General features: G+C 45.4%; 1 protein-coding gene across 2 annotated transcripts in view; it reads right to left on the reverse strand.

Annotated features, from left to right (window-relative positions):
- Positions 1-1,062: 1,062 nt before the first annotated feature.
- The window catches only part of plpp3 (phospholipid phosphatase 3), a 42,364-nt gene continuing 27,032 nt past the window's right edge, over positions 1,063-16,394 (reverse strand). For both annotated transcript variants that reach the window (XM_035757230.2, XM_052480323.1), the window contains exons 3-7: positions 14,602-14,694; positions 14,291-14,478; positions 14,101-14,158; positions 10,020-10,196; positions 1,063-3,612 (exon numbers count right to left, since the gene is read on the reverse strand). In XM_035757230.2, the coding sequence (XP_035613123.1) occupies positions 3,484-3,612; positions 10,020-10,196; positions 14,101-14,158; positions 14,291-14,478; positions 14,602-14,694 (645 nt within the window). In that variant the 3' untranslated portion in view covers positions 1,063-3,483. The remainder of the gene's footprint in view (positions 3,613-10,019; positions 10,197-14,100; positions 14,159-14,290; positions 14,479-14,601; positions 14,695-16,394) is intronic.

A 16,394-nucleotide genomic window follows, 5' to 3' on the forward strand; every position in this document is an offset into this window, starting at 1 on the left:
TTTCCTCACTCCGTCACACAACATGACACTGTACATACACACTCACACATTCACACACACACCCAGGCACGCACACACATACACTTGCTCCTCTGCTCTGCCAAAGTGGGAAATCAACTCCTCTGAGCCCTCTCGAGTTCACTGTGTATGTGTGTGTAAATTACACCCGTATGACCTAAATACTTATAATTACAGTACTTCCAGTCCTATTTCCTATGGTGTCTGTGGTGTTTGTTGTTGACTGGAACTGTTGCTGGTGTCTGTGGTGTTTGTTGTTGACTGGAACTGTTGCTGGTGTCTGTGGTGTTTGTTGTTGACTGGAACTGTTGCTGGTGTCTGTGGTGTTAGTTGTTGACTGGAACTGTTGCTGGTGTCTGTGGTGTTTGTTGTTGACTGGAACTGTTGCTGGTGTCTGTGGTGTTTGTTGTTGACTGGAACTGTTGCTGGTGTCTGTGGTGTTTGTTGTTGACTGGAACTGTTGCTGGTGTCTGTGGTGTTTGTTGTTGACTGGAACTGTTGCTGGTGTCTGTGGTGTTTGTTGTTGACTGGAACTGTTGCTGGTGTCTGTGGTGTTTGTTGTTGACTGGAACTGTTGCTGGTGTCTGTGGTGTTTGTTGTTGACTGGAACTGTTGCTGGTGTCTGTGCTAACACATTTTACCTTCAAGAAATGTATAAACACTATTTTAAAAATGGGAGGTTCTTCTCGAGTCCAGCTCCTGTGCCAAGATAGATGTGTGTAGAATACTACTTTCAGTAACAATTTGCTTTTAAAGTGTTGTTCATGACATAAGTGTTGTCGATATCTTACGATGCTAATGTAAAGAAATATAGACAAATATGACTCTCAAGTTGTTGCAGTTGACATAAGCTTTTATAACATTTTGGTCACGTTTTGAATCGTGTTATGACACTTATGGACGCTCTTAAGACACGGTTACGGAGTTGTCATGAACAACACTTCAAGTGTTACCTTATTTTCATTAGACTCAGTTCAGACATGAAACTGACACTACAGACCATCGACATAAACCCATACAGTCAAAGACTAGACTTAGACATAGTTGTGTTTATAACGGGATTTTATTTAAAACCACATGTAGTAGAGCTAAGTACATTAAGCAGAAACAAAAATGTTGCTAATATTTATTTTGTACAAAATGAGACAATACAAAAATACTAATAGTGAATTTTAATACAATTGTAGGTTTGTTTTCAATGCAGATTAAAAACTTACTACCACAAATCTACAATATTTGAGTTAACTAAATTTAAAAAAATCTGTAAATCAATGCTTTTTAAGCAGCACTTGGTAGAGAACAGAGGTTGTCGTTTCATAGTGGACAATAGTTAAACATAAGAAATAATATCTTACACAGTTAATTTTTGTGAACTATACATTATTTATATATTTATAAAATGAAAAGGAAAGTGTTTGCCAAAAAGATAGGACGGACTAAACGTGATTAGAAAGATGTGCAACGTTTTGAAGTGGTGTTGTTGAGAAGATGTCTTCGGCTCCATCCAAAATGGCACCCTATTCCCTATCTAGTGCACTTATTTTAGCCAGAAGTGCATCCTATAGGGAATAGCATGCCATTTGAGATTTGCCCTGAGTAAGCTGAAGTGTAAAATAAAATGACTGATGGGGAGCAGTTAGTTAATGACATGACTGGACTAGCACTGAACATGTTAAAGATGCATCGTAGCAGAAAATAAAAATATTAAATCCACACTTTTCTAACGTTCTCTGGACAGGGTCTCAGTCCTCCACCTCTGGCCCTCTCTGACACACACACACACACACACACACACACACACACACACACACACATATAGTGGCACACATTCTTGGCACAGACAATGGTGTGTGTGAGGAGGGTTCATTCTACACACACACTACCCGGTTCATCAAAGACACACACACAAATACACAGGACACACAAACCTATACACGTCACACACACAAAAGCAGACACACTGGCAGGCACCAACACAGTGACACACAGGACACATACATACATACCGCTAATGAGTGATTAGATGGGCCAGAGCCCCTCCCTGCCAGCGGAAAGAGCCCCTATCCCATAATGTCCCAGTTTAGCTGTCAATCAACCCTGTGTCCATGGTGACAGACCACACCCCCACATACGCAGCCAATCAAGCGGCAGCATGGCACAGCCACGCCCCCAGACAGGGTGACAGGTGGCTGAGAGATATTTACCTCCCCCTCCTCTTCCTCCCCCGAATCCCCCAAACTAATACCAATCAATATCCCTACTCTTTTAACATCTCTCTTTCAAGAACCCCTGCTTCATCCACCCCGCTCTTTCAGAAAGCATCATCCCAGGTTAGGTTACTCAGAGGGGCAGCTAGAAGAGCCTTGTCGAACTGAGAACTAGACTAAGTCCAAACTTCTACTTGGTGGTAGGAGCTAGAGTAGTATGGGTCTGGTTCCTCTCCAGGTCTCTTCCTTCTCTAGTAGTAGTCAGTAGCTGGTGGACAAGTTAACTATTTACAGCCTTACTTTATCCGTCTACGTCACGTGTCACACTCATTCAACGGAGGGCAGAGTGCCTGCGGGTTTCCGCTCCTCCCTTGGACTTGATTGATGAATTCATTAATAAGTCACTCATTCTTAAGAAACTCCGCACACCTGGTCGTCTAGGTCTTAATGGAAAGGAAAGACCAAAAACCAGCAGACACTAGACCCTCCATGGAAAGAGTTTGACACCCCTGCTCTACGTGATCATCAACAAGTGTTCTAATAGCTGCTCCATCTGGTGGCGAGTAGTGATAATTGACAGTCAACTGGATTATAGTGCTGTAAGTTATTCTGCTCTATATATTGTTACTCATATACTGTACGTGTCGTTTGCTAGTCATTTTGCAGTAATATCGTTCCTATCACTAAGGAAGTTGTTATCCTATGTCAAGGCCTCAGACAGAGACGGTCTTTCTTTCCTAGCTTCATTCATTCACTCATTCATTTATTTCTTTTACACTTCTTTCCCTTTGTGTAGTTACAAAGTGTTCTGTTTCAGTGGCTCTGCACTGCTGTCTGTAACTTCTTGTCTTTCAGCTTTTGAGTCTTCTTTTTGCTCTAACTTGGGCTCAAATCAGAATAGTAGTATTAACAATAGTAGTTAAAGAATCTGGATAGTGAGAGTGGTCTCTGCAGGGCAGGTCTCAAATAACAGGCTATTTCCTAAGTAGTGCACTACTTTGGACCACAGAGCGTGATAAGTAGTGCACTACTTTGGACCACAGGGCGTGATAAGTAGTGCACTACTTTGGACCACAGCACGTGATAAGTAGTGCACTACTTTGGACCACAGCATGTGATAAGTAGTGCACTACATAAGGAACAGAGTGTGATATGAGACACGGCGACAGTCTCTCTGGTCGCTACATTCTACTGTCCAATGGGAGGCAAACAGTGCTGTGATTAGGCTCCTCGGTCATGGGAAGGGGCGGGGCCTGTCTCACACCATGTTGTGGTGGTTGTTCCGCTCGATGATGTCAGCAGGGGGGAGGAGCTCCTTCTTGATGGGGGAGGGAGGGGGTGAGGCAGGCTTCACCCTCGGCTTGAACAGGTCAGATACATAGAACACCTAGAGAGTGATAGAGAGAGAGAGAGGTAGAGGGAGAGAGAGGTGGAGGGAGAGAGAGATAAAGTACCTACACATAATAAGCAGCTATAGTGAGGAATTTGACCAGAGGAAATGACTGAATATGGCTCACAGTGACCACAGCCCTACATCATCATCATCATCATCATTAGGACGAGAACACAGTGAGCCAGGCGTTTCTCCCTTCCTCAGCCCTCTCTCCACCCTCTTCCTCCCACTCCCCCTCAGGTAGTGAGCTCACTGTGCCCTAGCGTGGGAGGCAGAGGGAGGAAGAGAAACGGAATTGCCAGTCTCTTCCTGAGGTCACCGCTCTATCCTTCTCTTTCACCCATCTCCTCCCTGAGAACTAGACTAGTCCCCTCTCCTCCCCACTCTTTCCACCATCCGCCTCACCCTTGGTCTCCCGAGAGGGAGGAAGAGATATGGAGGTCCTGATGACATCATCGGGCCAAACAGGAAACCGGGAAGACTGGGCAGGAAGTGGGCGTATGGAAAAGGCTCTTAGCAACGGGATATATCAGCCCTTAGCAACGGGATATTACGACTTAAGCCCTGAAGACCCCTTCTCTCCTCCTTCCTTCACTTTCTCTCCATTCTTCTCTTCCTCTTTTCCCCTTCTTTCTCTCCCCCTTACTTCTTTCCTTCTCCCCCACATTCAAACAGGCTCAGCTGATGCCGACCGATATAAAGGTGAGGGGTCATATTACAAACCGCCTGCTGTCAGAGCATGACCTTTAACAGCCTTTACTAATGACCTTTGACGGAGTCATGACATCATCATAGAGAGACCCATAATAGACTCTACCAGCTCAACAACACAGAAAGACACTTCACTAGAAAAAAAGGCCCTGTGTGTGTGTGTGTGTGTGTGTGTGTGTGTGTGTGTGTAGAGTCGTACTTACAAATGTAAATTCATATGTGGCGTGTTTGAGTTTATTTGTATTTTTACAAGGACAGTGCACATTAATCAATGTTTCAGTAAAAGGGCCGGTTGCAATAACAATACAGACAATCAATGAGCAGTGAGCCCATGCAGAGCAACATAGGACAAGCAAGACGTAGGACGCAGACAGAGCAACAAGACAAAATCCATAAAAGCAACAAAGTGTTTCCACACCTCACAAGCTACAGACAACAGACAACATGAAAAGCGGCAACACACTACTAGGGATTATGTTCACAAGTCTGATTAGCCATGTCTTCATGTGATAGGTGGTGCAGTTATGTGTGTCTGATGGCAGTGTATTCCAGACATGGGAAGCTCTCACAGAGAAAGCAGATTGACTAAAGGTGCTTTTCCTTAAGGGAACTATACAGTCACCTCTCATGGCAGACCTTGTGGATCTGCTGCCATATGTTTGGGTTTTCTGTTTAACAAAAGTACTGATTGGAGGGGGAGCCAGGACATTTAGGATCTTGAATACAAGACATGCATCGGTGTATTGCACAAGATTTTCCCAACTCAGGAGCTCATCCTTTCTGAGGATGTAACAGTGATGATGGCTATTGGGCTTCCTATCAAGCACTTTGAGAGCCTGTTTGTAGACAGACTGAATAGGTTTTAATGTTGTACAGCAAGCTTGGGCCCAACTAGTCAAGCAGTATGTTAAGTGGGGGAGTATCATAGATTTAAAGTACAGTTTTTCTACCTCTGAAGTCAAACAATTTCGTATAAATCGGAAATGATCTAGGTTGAATTTGGTGATTTGAATGACCCTTTTCACCTGCTTTTTAAAAGAGAAGTTGGAATCAAGTATGATGCCAAGGTACTTAAAATCAGATACCACCTGGAGCTTCTCCCCTGACACATAGACATCTGGCTCAGTAACATCAGTTGCCCTCTTTGTGAGGAACATGCAGACTGTTTTTTTCACATTGAGATGCAAACACGAGTCACTGAGCCACTTTGTGACCTGGACCATTACAGTAGTGAGTTCTTGTGCAGCTTGTTGTTTGCTCTTTGCGTGCACATATATCACTGTATCAACTGTGTGTAGCAGCGCTTTGAGCAGAGTGGTGAATGGTATCACATATCTGCTCACTACAGTTAAAGATGTGGGCGGCATTGCAAAACCCTTCCTCAGACGGGATGCATTCCAAAACACTGTCCTCACAAGGACCTAGTCATCCAATCAGAGCAGGCCTTGTCCTCCTGCTGACCACCTCTGACCTCTCACCCCTGGCTGGTCGTAGCATTATCACAGCAAAGAGGCTTCCTGTGCACACACACACACACACACACACACACACACACACACACACACACACACACACACACACACACACACACACACACACACACACACACACACACACCACCTTCCAGCCTATTGTGTGAGAAATGCAGACTCAGCAGCAGACACCAGGAGAGTAGGGGAATGTGTGCTCCTAAATATGGTCCTACTGGAAACATGCCAGCGGAACATTTAAAGGGGGCACACTGTCTCAGGGAGTCAGGGAGAAGTCTGGTGTGTATAGAGTGTGATAGATAGAGGATACAGTCATCCCCACTGATGGAGGTGTTTTGTCCCTCTATCCCTCCTTTCGTCAGACCGCTCCATCACTGCGTACAGCCTGGCACGGGTCTGCATTTGCCTTGGCGAGATTGCAGTCATAATACTATTTTTGATGGCAGTCTGCTAGTCATGTTTAAAGTCCTCTGTCACACCATGTGAATCACGCAGACACTGAGTCAGACATTGTGGCATGGCAGGAAGGAAGTGAGCATGTCTAAAATGAACAAGCACAGCTCACTGTGTTTTATAGAATACAGCGCCTGACACAACCTGTGGCTTTCATCAGAACCTACCACAGCTCATAGCGTGTCTAAGGCAAACCTCTTGCTCCAACAGCTTGGTGTGTGTGTTTTTCTAAAGCAAACCCCTCGCTCAGAGACCGCATGAGATAGCAGTATGGGGAATTGTCAGATTATATATAGAGACCTTCAACATCACTAACAGAGAAGCCTCTATACACCGAGTATACTAAACATTTGGAGCACCTGCTCTTTCCAGGACATAAACCAGATGTATTCAACTCTTACCCTACGAAGTCCGGAGCCTGCTGGTTTTCTGTTCGACCTGATAATTAACCCATCAGTCGAAGCCGGGGGAGGGGGTTCTGCTAAGCTATACGGAATTGTTTTAAGAAGGTCATACCAAGGATCATTTAGCTATTTGATTTGGGATTTTATATTCTACCAACCTTATTGCTATTAGCCCATACAAACGCATTGAATAACATATTCACTACATGGAACAACAAATAATCCCCCCCCAAAAAATCTAAAGGAAGTTCATTCTGAAGTGTCTCTCCTATATCTGAGAGATAAAATAAAGATCAGGAGGACATCGACCTTAGTGCATTAATTGCGCACACCTGGTCGAAATCAGTCCCTGATTAGAGGGGAGCAATGAAAAAATGCAATGGAACTGGCTTCGAGTTGAGTTTGAAGGACATGCAGTAGACTGACCAGGTGAAACCTATGATCCCTTATTGATGTCACTTCTTAAATCCACTCCAATCAGTGTAGATGAAGGGGAGGAGACAGGTTAAAGAAGGATCTTTAAGCCTTGAGACAATTGAGACATGGATTGTGTATGTGTGCCATTCCGAGGGTGAATGGGCAAGACAAAATATTTAAGTGCCTTTGAACGAGATATGGTAGTAGGTGCCATGCACACCAGTTTGAGTGTGTCAAGAACTGCAACGTTGCTGTGTATCAAGAATGGTCCACCAACCAAAGGACATCCAGACAACTTGACACAACTGTGGGAAGCACTGGAGTCAACATGGGCCAACTGTCATGCCCTGACTATAGAGAGCTGTTTATTCTCTATGTTGGTTGGGTCGGGGTATGATTTAGGGTGGGTTATCTAAGGGAATTGTATTTCTATGGTGGCCTGATATGGTTCCCAATCAGAGACAGCTGTTTATCGTTGTCTCTGATTGGGGATCATATTTAGGTAGCCATTTTCCCATTGTGCTTTGTGGGATTTTGCCAGTGAGCATTATTATTAGCGGTTAGTTTTTTATTTTTGTTCTTTGAAGTTTTCATTTCCAAAATAAAGGATGGAAACCTACCACGCTGCATCTTGGTCTACTCCTTATGACGAATGTGACACCAACATCCTTGTGGAACGCTTTCGTCACATTGTAGAGTCCATGTCCCAGACGAATTGCGGCTGTTCTGAAAGTGTTCCTACTGTTTTGTAGACTGACATGTCTGTGTGCTTCTGTAGAAGTTCTTCAGACATCAGAAAAGGCCAGTGGGTGAGAGTGGTATGAACACGCAGGTACCTTCATCTCTCCACTGTAGCTTATTGAGAGGGTTAAATACCTCTAAATTGCTAGAATCACCCATATCTCCACCTCCCTTCCTCCCCCTCTCTTAACAGCCCCTCTAAAGTGATCCCAGATGTTGCTGTGTTTCAACTCTGATTGGGGAAGGCAGCAGTGTCGTTAAACTAGCTAAGCCGATAGCCGCGACCTGCAGCAGTGTGTATGTGTGTGCAGGTCTCTTGGCTGTCGTGCTGAAGAGTAGCTGAGCTCTCTATGAAATACACATATACACAGAGCTAAGAACTCCTCCCTCTTCTCCTTCTGCCTTTCTCTCCTCTTCCCTATCGCTCCTCCCCCTGTCCTCTCATTCGTACAGTCTTAGAAAAAAGGGTTCCAAAAGGATTCTGTGGCTGCCCCTATAGAAGAACCCTTTCTGGTTCTAGGTAGAACACTTTTGGGATGCATGTAGAACCCTCTGTGGAAAGGGTTCTACTTGGAAGCAAAAGGGGTTCTTTAAAGGGTTCTATGAGGACAGCCGAATAACCCATTATCTGAACTAATTTCAGTATATGTTGTTGTTTCTCTTATTAATATTTATATTGTTCCAGATGATTGACAGGGCAATAAGAACAGCTTACACAGTTTTGATTGGACCAGAACCTCTCCCACAACCTCTCCTACCTAGTGGAGTTTTGGGCAGGGAAGGGAAGGTTCTCTAAGTTCAGCCTGGTAGAAAGTTTCTAAAAACGAAAAGGGGTGCTGTCAGTACCCCAGCCCAGCCCTGGCAATATGTGTGTGTGTGTAAAGGTTGCCAGAGTGGTGTGTGTGGCAGTGCCAGAGATATGTCAGTAGCTGAGTCTAGGCGCCACCATGGCCTCTCCCACTTTATGAATCTAACCATTTCCATTCCTGAACTGAATGGGGGCAAGGCAGGAGTGTGTGTGTGTCATGCTGAGGTGATAAAACCAGAGCAGCCAAATAAAAAACAAACAAATAATTAACAACCTCATTTTTGTTTCAAAGTCCAATCTCCCCGATCTCTCTCTCTCTCTCTCTCTCTTTCCCCTCACCCAAATGTTTTCCTTGGCAACATACGGCTTATAAAGCTATGATGGTTACAGATTGTAGGGACTCTCGCTCTCCCTCTCTCTCTCTCACACACACACACACACACACACACACACACACACACACACACACACACACACACACACACACACACACACACACACACACACACACACACACACACACGCACACACACACACACGCACACACACAGACACACACACACTCCTGGGGAGCTGGCTCCAGGCAATGTGCTATTCATTAAAGGGAATCAGATTCTCTTCACTTCGGAGCCTGTTTTTTTCACAGAGGGGTAGAGAGAGAGAGAGAGGGAGGTAGAAGGAGGTAGCGAGAGAGAGAGAGTGAGGTAGAGAGAGAGAGAGTGAGGTAGAGAGAGAGAGGGGGGGGTAGAGGGACAAAGAGGGAGGTAGAGAGAGGTAGAGAGACAGAGAGAGAGAGAGAGAGAGGTAGAGGGAGGTAGAGGGAGAGAGAAAGAGAGAGGTAGGCGAGAGAGGTAGATGGAGAGGGAGAGAGGGGGGTAGAGGGAGGTAGCGAGAGAGAGGGAGTGGGAGAGAAAGAGAGAGAGAGGTAGGGGGTAGAAAGACTGAAAGAGAGAGCGCGAGGAAAGGGGAAAGGCGGAGTTGAGAGAGAGAAAAAGTAGGGGAGAAGATCTGGAGAATGTCTTGTAGTAGTTTAATGCCTCAATACATTCTCTCTCTCTCAGCCCTAATATCTCTGATTACCTGATCTGGCCTGACTCACAGCAGACTAACCTTGACCTCTGACCTCTAACCCTAACCCTTACAGTCACAATACAATAGATTACTAACAGTGACTCATCATGCAGTAGGCCAGCGTTTATTAGTTCTGATCCTGGGGACCCAAAGGGGTGTTCAGTTTAGTTTTTTTCTCTAGAACTACACACCTGATTTAAATAATCAACTCATCAAGCCTTTTAAACTGGGACTGAGTGGAATAAAGGTGTGCAGTGCTAGGGCAAAAACTAAAATGTGTGTGTGTTTGTGTGTGTCTGTACTCACTATGCAGTAGGCCACCAGGGCGCCCTGTACAAAGCCGGCCAGTACATCTGTGGGGTGGTGCTTGTGGTCGGAGACACGTGATAGGCCGGTGTAGAATGCCATCATCAGCAGCGTGAACTGGACCAGGGGGCGGAGCAACCGGGCACCTCTCCACGTGAACCTGGACTGGAGATAGAACTGATGGAGAGAGGGAGAAAGAAAGAAAGAAAGAAAGAAAGAAAGAAAGAAAGAAAGAAAGAAAGAAAGAAAGAAAGAAAGAAAGAAAGAAAGAAAGGGAGAGAGAGAGTGAAAGGGATTATTATTTGAGTGGATGACCACAGAAAGACATTGAGCAGTATGTGTTTGATCTTACACAGACAGATTTATAGTGTTACACAGACAGATTTATAGTGTTACAACAGACAGATTTATACATCAGATATGAAGCACATGTGTAGATATGTATTTCATCAGGAGAAATTCCTTGGGAAAAGGGAATACGTGTGAAATATATTGTGTTATATTACTGAGATGAGTGTCTTTAAGAAGCCAAGGTCTCCCTCACCCCCTCTCTCACCCAACCAACCACTCTCACCAAGTCCTAATAAGCAGACCTACAATAACAACAGCCCTGCCTAACTGCCGCTCCTCCCCCATAATGCCATGGATTCCCAGAGGAAGGTATGGAGGAGGCTGCTGGCTCTTCCTGGAAGACAAGCTCATCATTATTGTTGTCTTCGAGGAAGGAGAGGAAGGCACCCTCCCATTCCTCTCTCCCTCGCTCCTCTCAGGGATGTTTAGAGTTCTGGCTTCCGCAGGCAGTGGTGGACTTACCATTAGACAGAAGAGGCAATTGCCTCAGGCCTGACATCATCAGGGGCTTCGTGAACTGGTCATTATAATAAAATAAAATAAAAATTGTAATCAAAACTGAATATAATAATAATTTATCAGCACGAGGCCCCGCCTCATACAGCCGAATAATAATTCATCATAAAATCAATGATTTCTTTCCATACATATCAATATTAATATAATCCACGTTTTTCTAATAGCCGCCTATTGAAATGCATGAATGTAATGCTGCGTAATAACATGAATGTAATGCTGCGTAATAACATGAATGTAATGCTGTGTAATAACATGAATGTAATGCTGTGTAATAACATGAATGTAATGCTGTGTAATAACATGAATGTAATGCTGCGTAATAACATGAATGTAATGCTGCGTAATAACATGAATGTAATGCTGCGTAATAACATGAATGTAATGCTGTGTAATAACATTAATGTAATGCTGTGTAATAACATGAATGTAATGCTGTGTAATAACATGAATGTAATGCTGTGTAATAACATGAATGTAATGCTGTGTAATAACATGAATGTAATGCTGTGTAATAACATGAATGTAATGCTGTGTAATAACATGAATGTAATGCTGTGTAATAACATGAATGTAATGCTGTGTAATAACATGAATAAGTGATTGATTGAGACATATTGAAGCAGGTTACGATAAAACAGGACAGTTCGATGGTGGACAGATTATACTGTATGAGGCTACTATAGCCGATACAAGAGTCAAGAGCAAAATAATACAATTGATTACATTATTACGTGCTAAATGTTTCTAATCAGTGATGAGCAAACTAATGAATGAGCTACCACCTCCACTTATTTGACCAGCCAGAATTCAATTAACAATTGATTATCAGATAAGTTACTAAGTCCCCCCTGTCCGCAGGCCTAGGGGGGGGGACGGTGAAGGGAAGGAGGGAAAAGGTGGAGACCAGGAAGAGGGTAAGACAGGAATGTCTGTCCTTCACAGCCATGATGTTTACTAGGCCTACTGTAGCAGTGTCAAGGGCTGTCCAGGTCCTAGAGAGATAGAGGCTGGAGTTCCAGTCCTGGTCCTAGAGAGATAGAGGCTGGAGTTCCAGTCCTGGTCCTAGAGAGATAGAGGCTGGAGTTCCAGTCCTGGTTCTAGAGAGATAGAGGCTGGAGTTCCAGTCCTGGTCCTAGAGAGATAGAGGCTGGAGTTCCAGTCCTGGTCCTAGAGAGATAGAGGCTGGAGTTCCAGTCTGGTCCTAGAGAGATAGAGGCTGGAGTTCCAGTCCAGGTCCTAGAGAGATAGAGGCTGGAGTTCCAGTCCTGGTCCTAGAGAGATAGAGGCTGGAGTTCCAGTCCAGGTCCTAGAGAGATAGAGGCTGGAGTTCCAGTCCTGGTCCTAGAGAGATAGAGGCTGGAGTTCCAGTCCTGGTCCTAGAGAGATAGAGGCTGGAGTTCCAGTCCAGGTCCTAGAGAGATAGAGGCTGGAGTTCCAGTCCTGGTCCTAGAGAGATAGAGGCTGGAGTTCCAGTCCTGGTTCTAGAGAGATAGAGGCTGGAGTTCCAGTCCAGGTCCTAGAGAGATAGAGGCTTCTGTGTGAGTATGAGATACATTTTCCCACCACAGACTGAGGAATGTCTTAGATAATTTGTTTTGTGTTTGTGTCAGCAATAAAAAAACAACAATAGTCTTCTCATAAGTTTAATGGTTTCTTAGAAAATTCTACTCAAGAAGAGAGATGTTTTCTCTCTGACTCACATAATAACTCCGGGACAGATATAAAACACACAACTGAGAAAGAGATAGAGAGAGAAAGAGATTTCCTGCCTTCATTCCGCACCAGCACAAAATGCCTGTAATATTGTTTACTAGCCATCTATTTGAAAAACAGGATCCTTGGAGTGTGTGCTGATGCGTGTGTCACTGTGTGTAGTGTACAATCTGACTTGTTGGTCAGTTTCTATTTCCTAGGAGAGTTGGCTATTCTCTCCTCGCTCTTTTCCTTCTTCCCTCTCTTCTTGCTCTTCTGTGACTTCACCACACTCCACCTCCCAGAAGACTTGTTCGTGGTTTAAATATCAAGCCTGTGCTCTGAAAGCACCACCTCTCTCCTTCCCTCCCTCTTTTCCACTCCCTCTCTCCATTCTAACCGAGAGGCTGCCATAGAGAGGCTGCCAGAGAGAGGCTGCCAGAGAGAGGCTGCCAGAGAGAGGCGGGGATATTACCAGAGCTCGCCACAAAATACCACACAATACCCCAGGAGGCATGGGCCAACCAACCATGCACACCCAACAGCCTGTACAACCCAGCTCAGCCAAGCTAAACCTAACCTAGCCCAGCCCAAAACACTGACTGAGTCACACTAGGTCAGTAGTGAGCATAGTTATGGAAATATCTGCAGTTGTAATAGAGGAGAAGAGGGAACGAGAGATGGAGGGGATAAAGAAGGGAGGGAGAGACAAAGAGATAGGGGGAGAGTGGGGGTAGTGGATGTAATTCTAATTTGTGTGTTGGTAGGATGGAGGCCCCCCGGGGCACAGAAACTGGCCTATGAACCACAACAGGTGGAGAGAGGAGAGAGAGAAAGAGAGAGGAAGTGAGTTCAGCTGTTAAGAGGAAAAGAGGTGGAGAGCATCCATCCATCCATCTAGCCATCCATCCATCCATCCATCCATCCATCCATCCATCCATCTATACATCCATCTAGCCATCCATCCATCTATCCATCCATCTATCATCCATCTATCCATCCATCTAGCATCCATCCATCTATTTATCCATCTATTTATCCATCCATCCATCCATCCATCTAGCCATCCATCCATCCATCCATCCATCCATCCATCCATCCATCTATCCATCCATCATCCATCTAGCCATCCATCATCCATCTAGCCATCCATCTATCCATCCATCTAGCCATCCATCCATCTAGCTATTTATCTATCCATCCATCCATTTAGCCATCTAGCCATCCATCCATCCATCCATCTAGCCATCCATCCATCCATCTACCCACCCACCCATCCACCCACACATCCATCCATCCATCCATCCATCTATGAAGAGGAAAAGAGAGAGACTTCAGCGCATTAAACCTACTTCCCATAATGCTCTCTGTCATCTGCACTCCATTGTTTCTGTGTACCACAGTGTGTGTGTGTGTGTGTGTGTGTGTGTGTGTGTGTGTGTGTGTGTGTGTGTGTGTGTGTGTGTGTGTGTGTGTGTGTGTGTGTGTGTGTGTGTGTGTGTGCGTGTGTCTTACTCACAGTCAGGTAGAGCATAGTAAACATAGAGAAGGAGGCATGTCCTGAGAAGAAGGATTTCCTGAAAAACAAACAAACGTGTACCACCATGAGGGCAGACACCAACAGAGCACAGTATGGAGTATCACATAGTAGAGGGGGCCAGGACTCAGTGTGTGTGTGTGTGTGTGTGTGTGTGTGTGTGTGTACTGACCTGGCCTCCTGTACTTTGCTCTCAGGGCCATTACAGGTGTAGGAGGTGATGTATCCAAGGGAACAGTTGATGGCTGACCAGTCAGGATTACACACATCCAGGAAATGAGGTCTCATTCTGCCCACTGACACCTTGGCAATGTCTGTGAACGACTGGCTGATGGCACATCCAAATATAAACACTCCAACCTGGAGGATGCAAACAACCATTAGTACCACGATGTACAACTATTAGCATGAAAACATTTAGGTATTTTTTTGTGTATCATTTATGGTCCGTCTCTACCCTCCCACACCTCTACTGGTACTCACCTGTTTGTAGAGCGATGAGACATAAGGGTTCCCAATGAAAGACTTAGATCCCTCTCTGCGATGGTGAATCCTGTAACACTCTCCTATAACAATCTATATAGAGGAGAGGAGAGGATTTGCAATGAAAAGGTGGAAAGAATTGAACCTTACAAACAAACTCTTGATGATGCTCCGATGAGTGATAATGTCAACTCTCATGCTGTTAGGTCAAACACGCATCATGCATGGACACATTGACAACCTATCGTTAATCATTCTCATGTTGAGTAAGTGAAGACATGGATAAAACAGGGAGGATGGAGAGACAGAGACAGTGAGGATGGTGAATAGATAATAGACAGATGGAGAGATGAGCATGGCCTGACGTTCCCTCAGGCACCACTGGTATGATAACTAATGACGAGGCTTTAATGACAGAGGAGCTGATGGAGGGGAGGAGGAGGGGATGAGATGGACAGATGACACCTCTAACAGAGACAGATAGAGATAACACAGCTTATATCTATGGCTCTGGCCTTAGCTCTGTGGGTTAACACTGTCTCATACGATCCTGCAGTGATGTTGTAACACTAGAGCTGAACTGTTCTAGCAAGGCTGGGCTGCGGTGGGGTACAGCCTAACCCCCCCAAGAGACACAGGGGCATGCCATCCCGTTTGTAGACCCCCTGGATCTCCGAATGTCCACACACAGCCCTCTGTGCAACAACCACCCACCCTCTCCTCTCTCACTATATCTCTCCTTTCCTCTGAGACAGCTAGAGATCTACTGTACCTCAACATTCTCCTCATATACTGCTATTAATCCAGCTCTCTCTCTCTCTCTCTCTCTCTCTCTCTCTCTCTCTCTCTCTCTCTCTCTCTCTCTCTCTCTCTCTCTCTCTCTCTCTCTCTCTCTCTCTCTCTCTCTCTCTCTCTCTCTCTCTCTCTCTCTCTCTCTCTCTCTCTCTCTCTCTCTCTCTCTCTCTCTCTCTCTCTCTCTCTCTCTCTCTCTCTCTCTCTCTCTCTCTCTCTCTCTCTCTCTCTCTCTCTCCCTTCCACTCTCCATCACTCTCCACGCTGCCTATCTCATCCCACTGTGCAGACAGAATCTGTCAGGGATGGCAGCAGGAGATGGAGGGAGAGAAGGGGGTTTCCCTGGGGAAAACACAGCCAAGAGGCCATGCTAGGAAAGTGTGTGTGTGTGTGTGTGTGTGTGTGTGTGTGTGTGTGTGTGTGTGTGTGTGTGTGTGTGTGTGTGTGTGTGTGTGTGTGTGTGTGTGTGTGTGTGTGTGTGTGTGTGTGTGTGTGTGTGTGTGTGTGTGTGTGTGTGTGTGTGTGTGTGTGTGTGTGTGTGTGTGTGTGTGAGAGAGAGTTTCTGCATGCGTGTGTCCGTGTAGGATTGGTGTCAGAATCACAGGAGACACCACTAATGATATACAGATGTGTGGACTCCACCAGCTTACCCACACCATGAGCTGTGAGAACACACACACACACACACATACACTCCTGGTTTGAATAAGCCGAAGCGCTGAGCTGGTAGCTAGATTGTACCACCATGAGGGCAGACGCCAACAAAGCACAGTCTAGGGTCTCATATAGTAGACGGGGCTAGGACTCAGTGCAGGGTGTGTGTGTGTGTGTGTGTGTGTGTGTGTGTGTGTGTGTGTGTGTGTGTGTGTGTGTGTGTGTGTGTGTGTGTGTGTGTGTGTGTGTGTGTGTGTGTGTGTGTGTGTGTGTGTGGTGAGCGAGGGCACTGGGGGCACCAAGCCTTGAGGGCAGGCAACAAGAGGCATGGAAATGAAGTGTATCAC

This window comes from Oncorhynchus keta, chromosome 26 (assembly GCF_023373465.1).
Source record: "Oncorhynchus keta strain PuntledgeMale-10-30-2019 chromosome 26, Oket_V2, whole genome shotgun sequence".
NCBI lineage: Eukaryota > Metazoa > Chordata > Actinopteri > Salmoniformes > Salmonidae > Oncorhynchus > Oncorhynchus keta.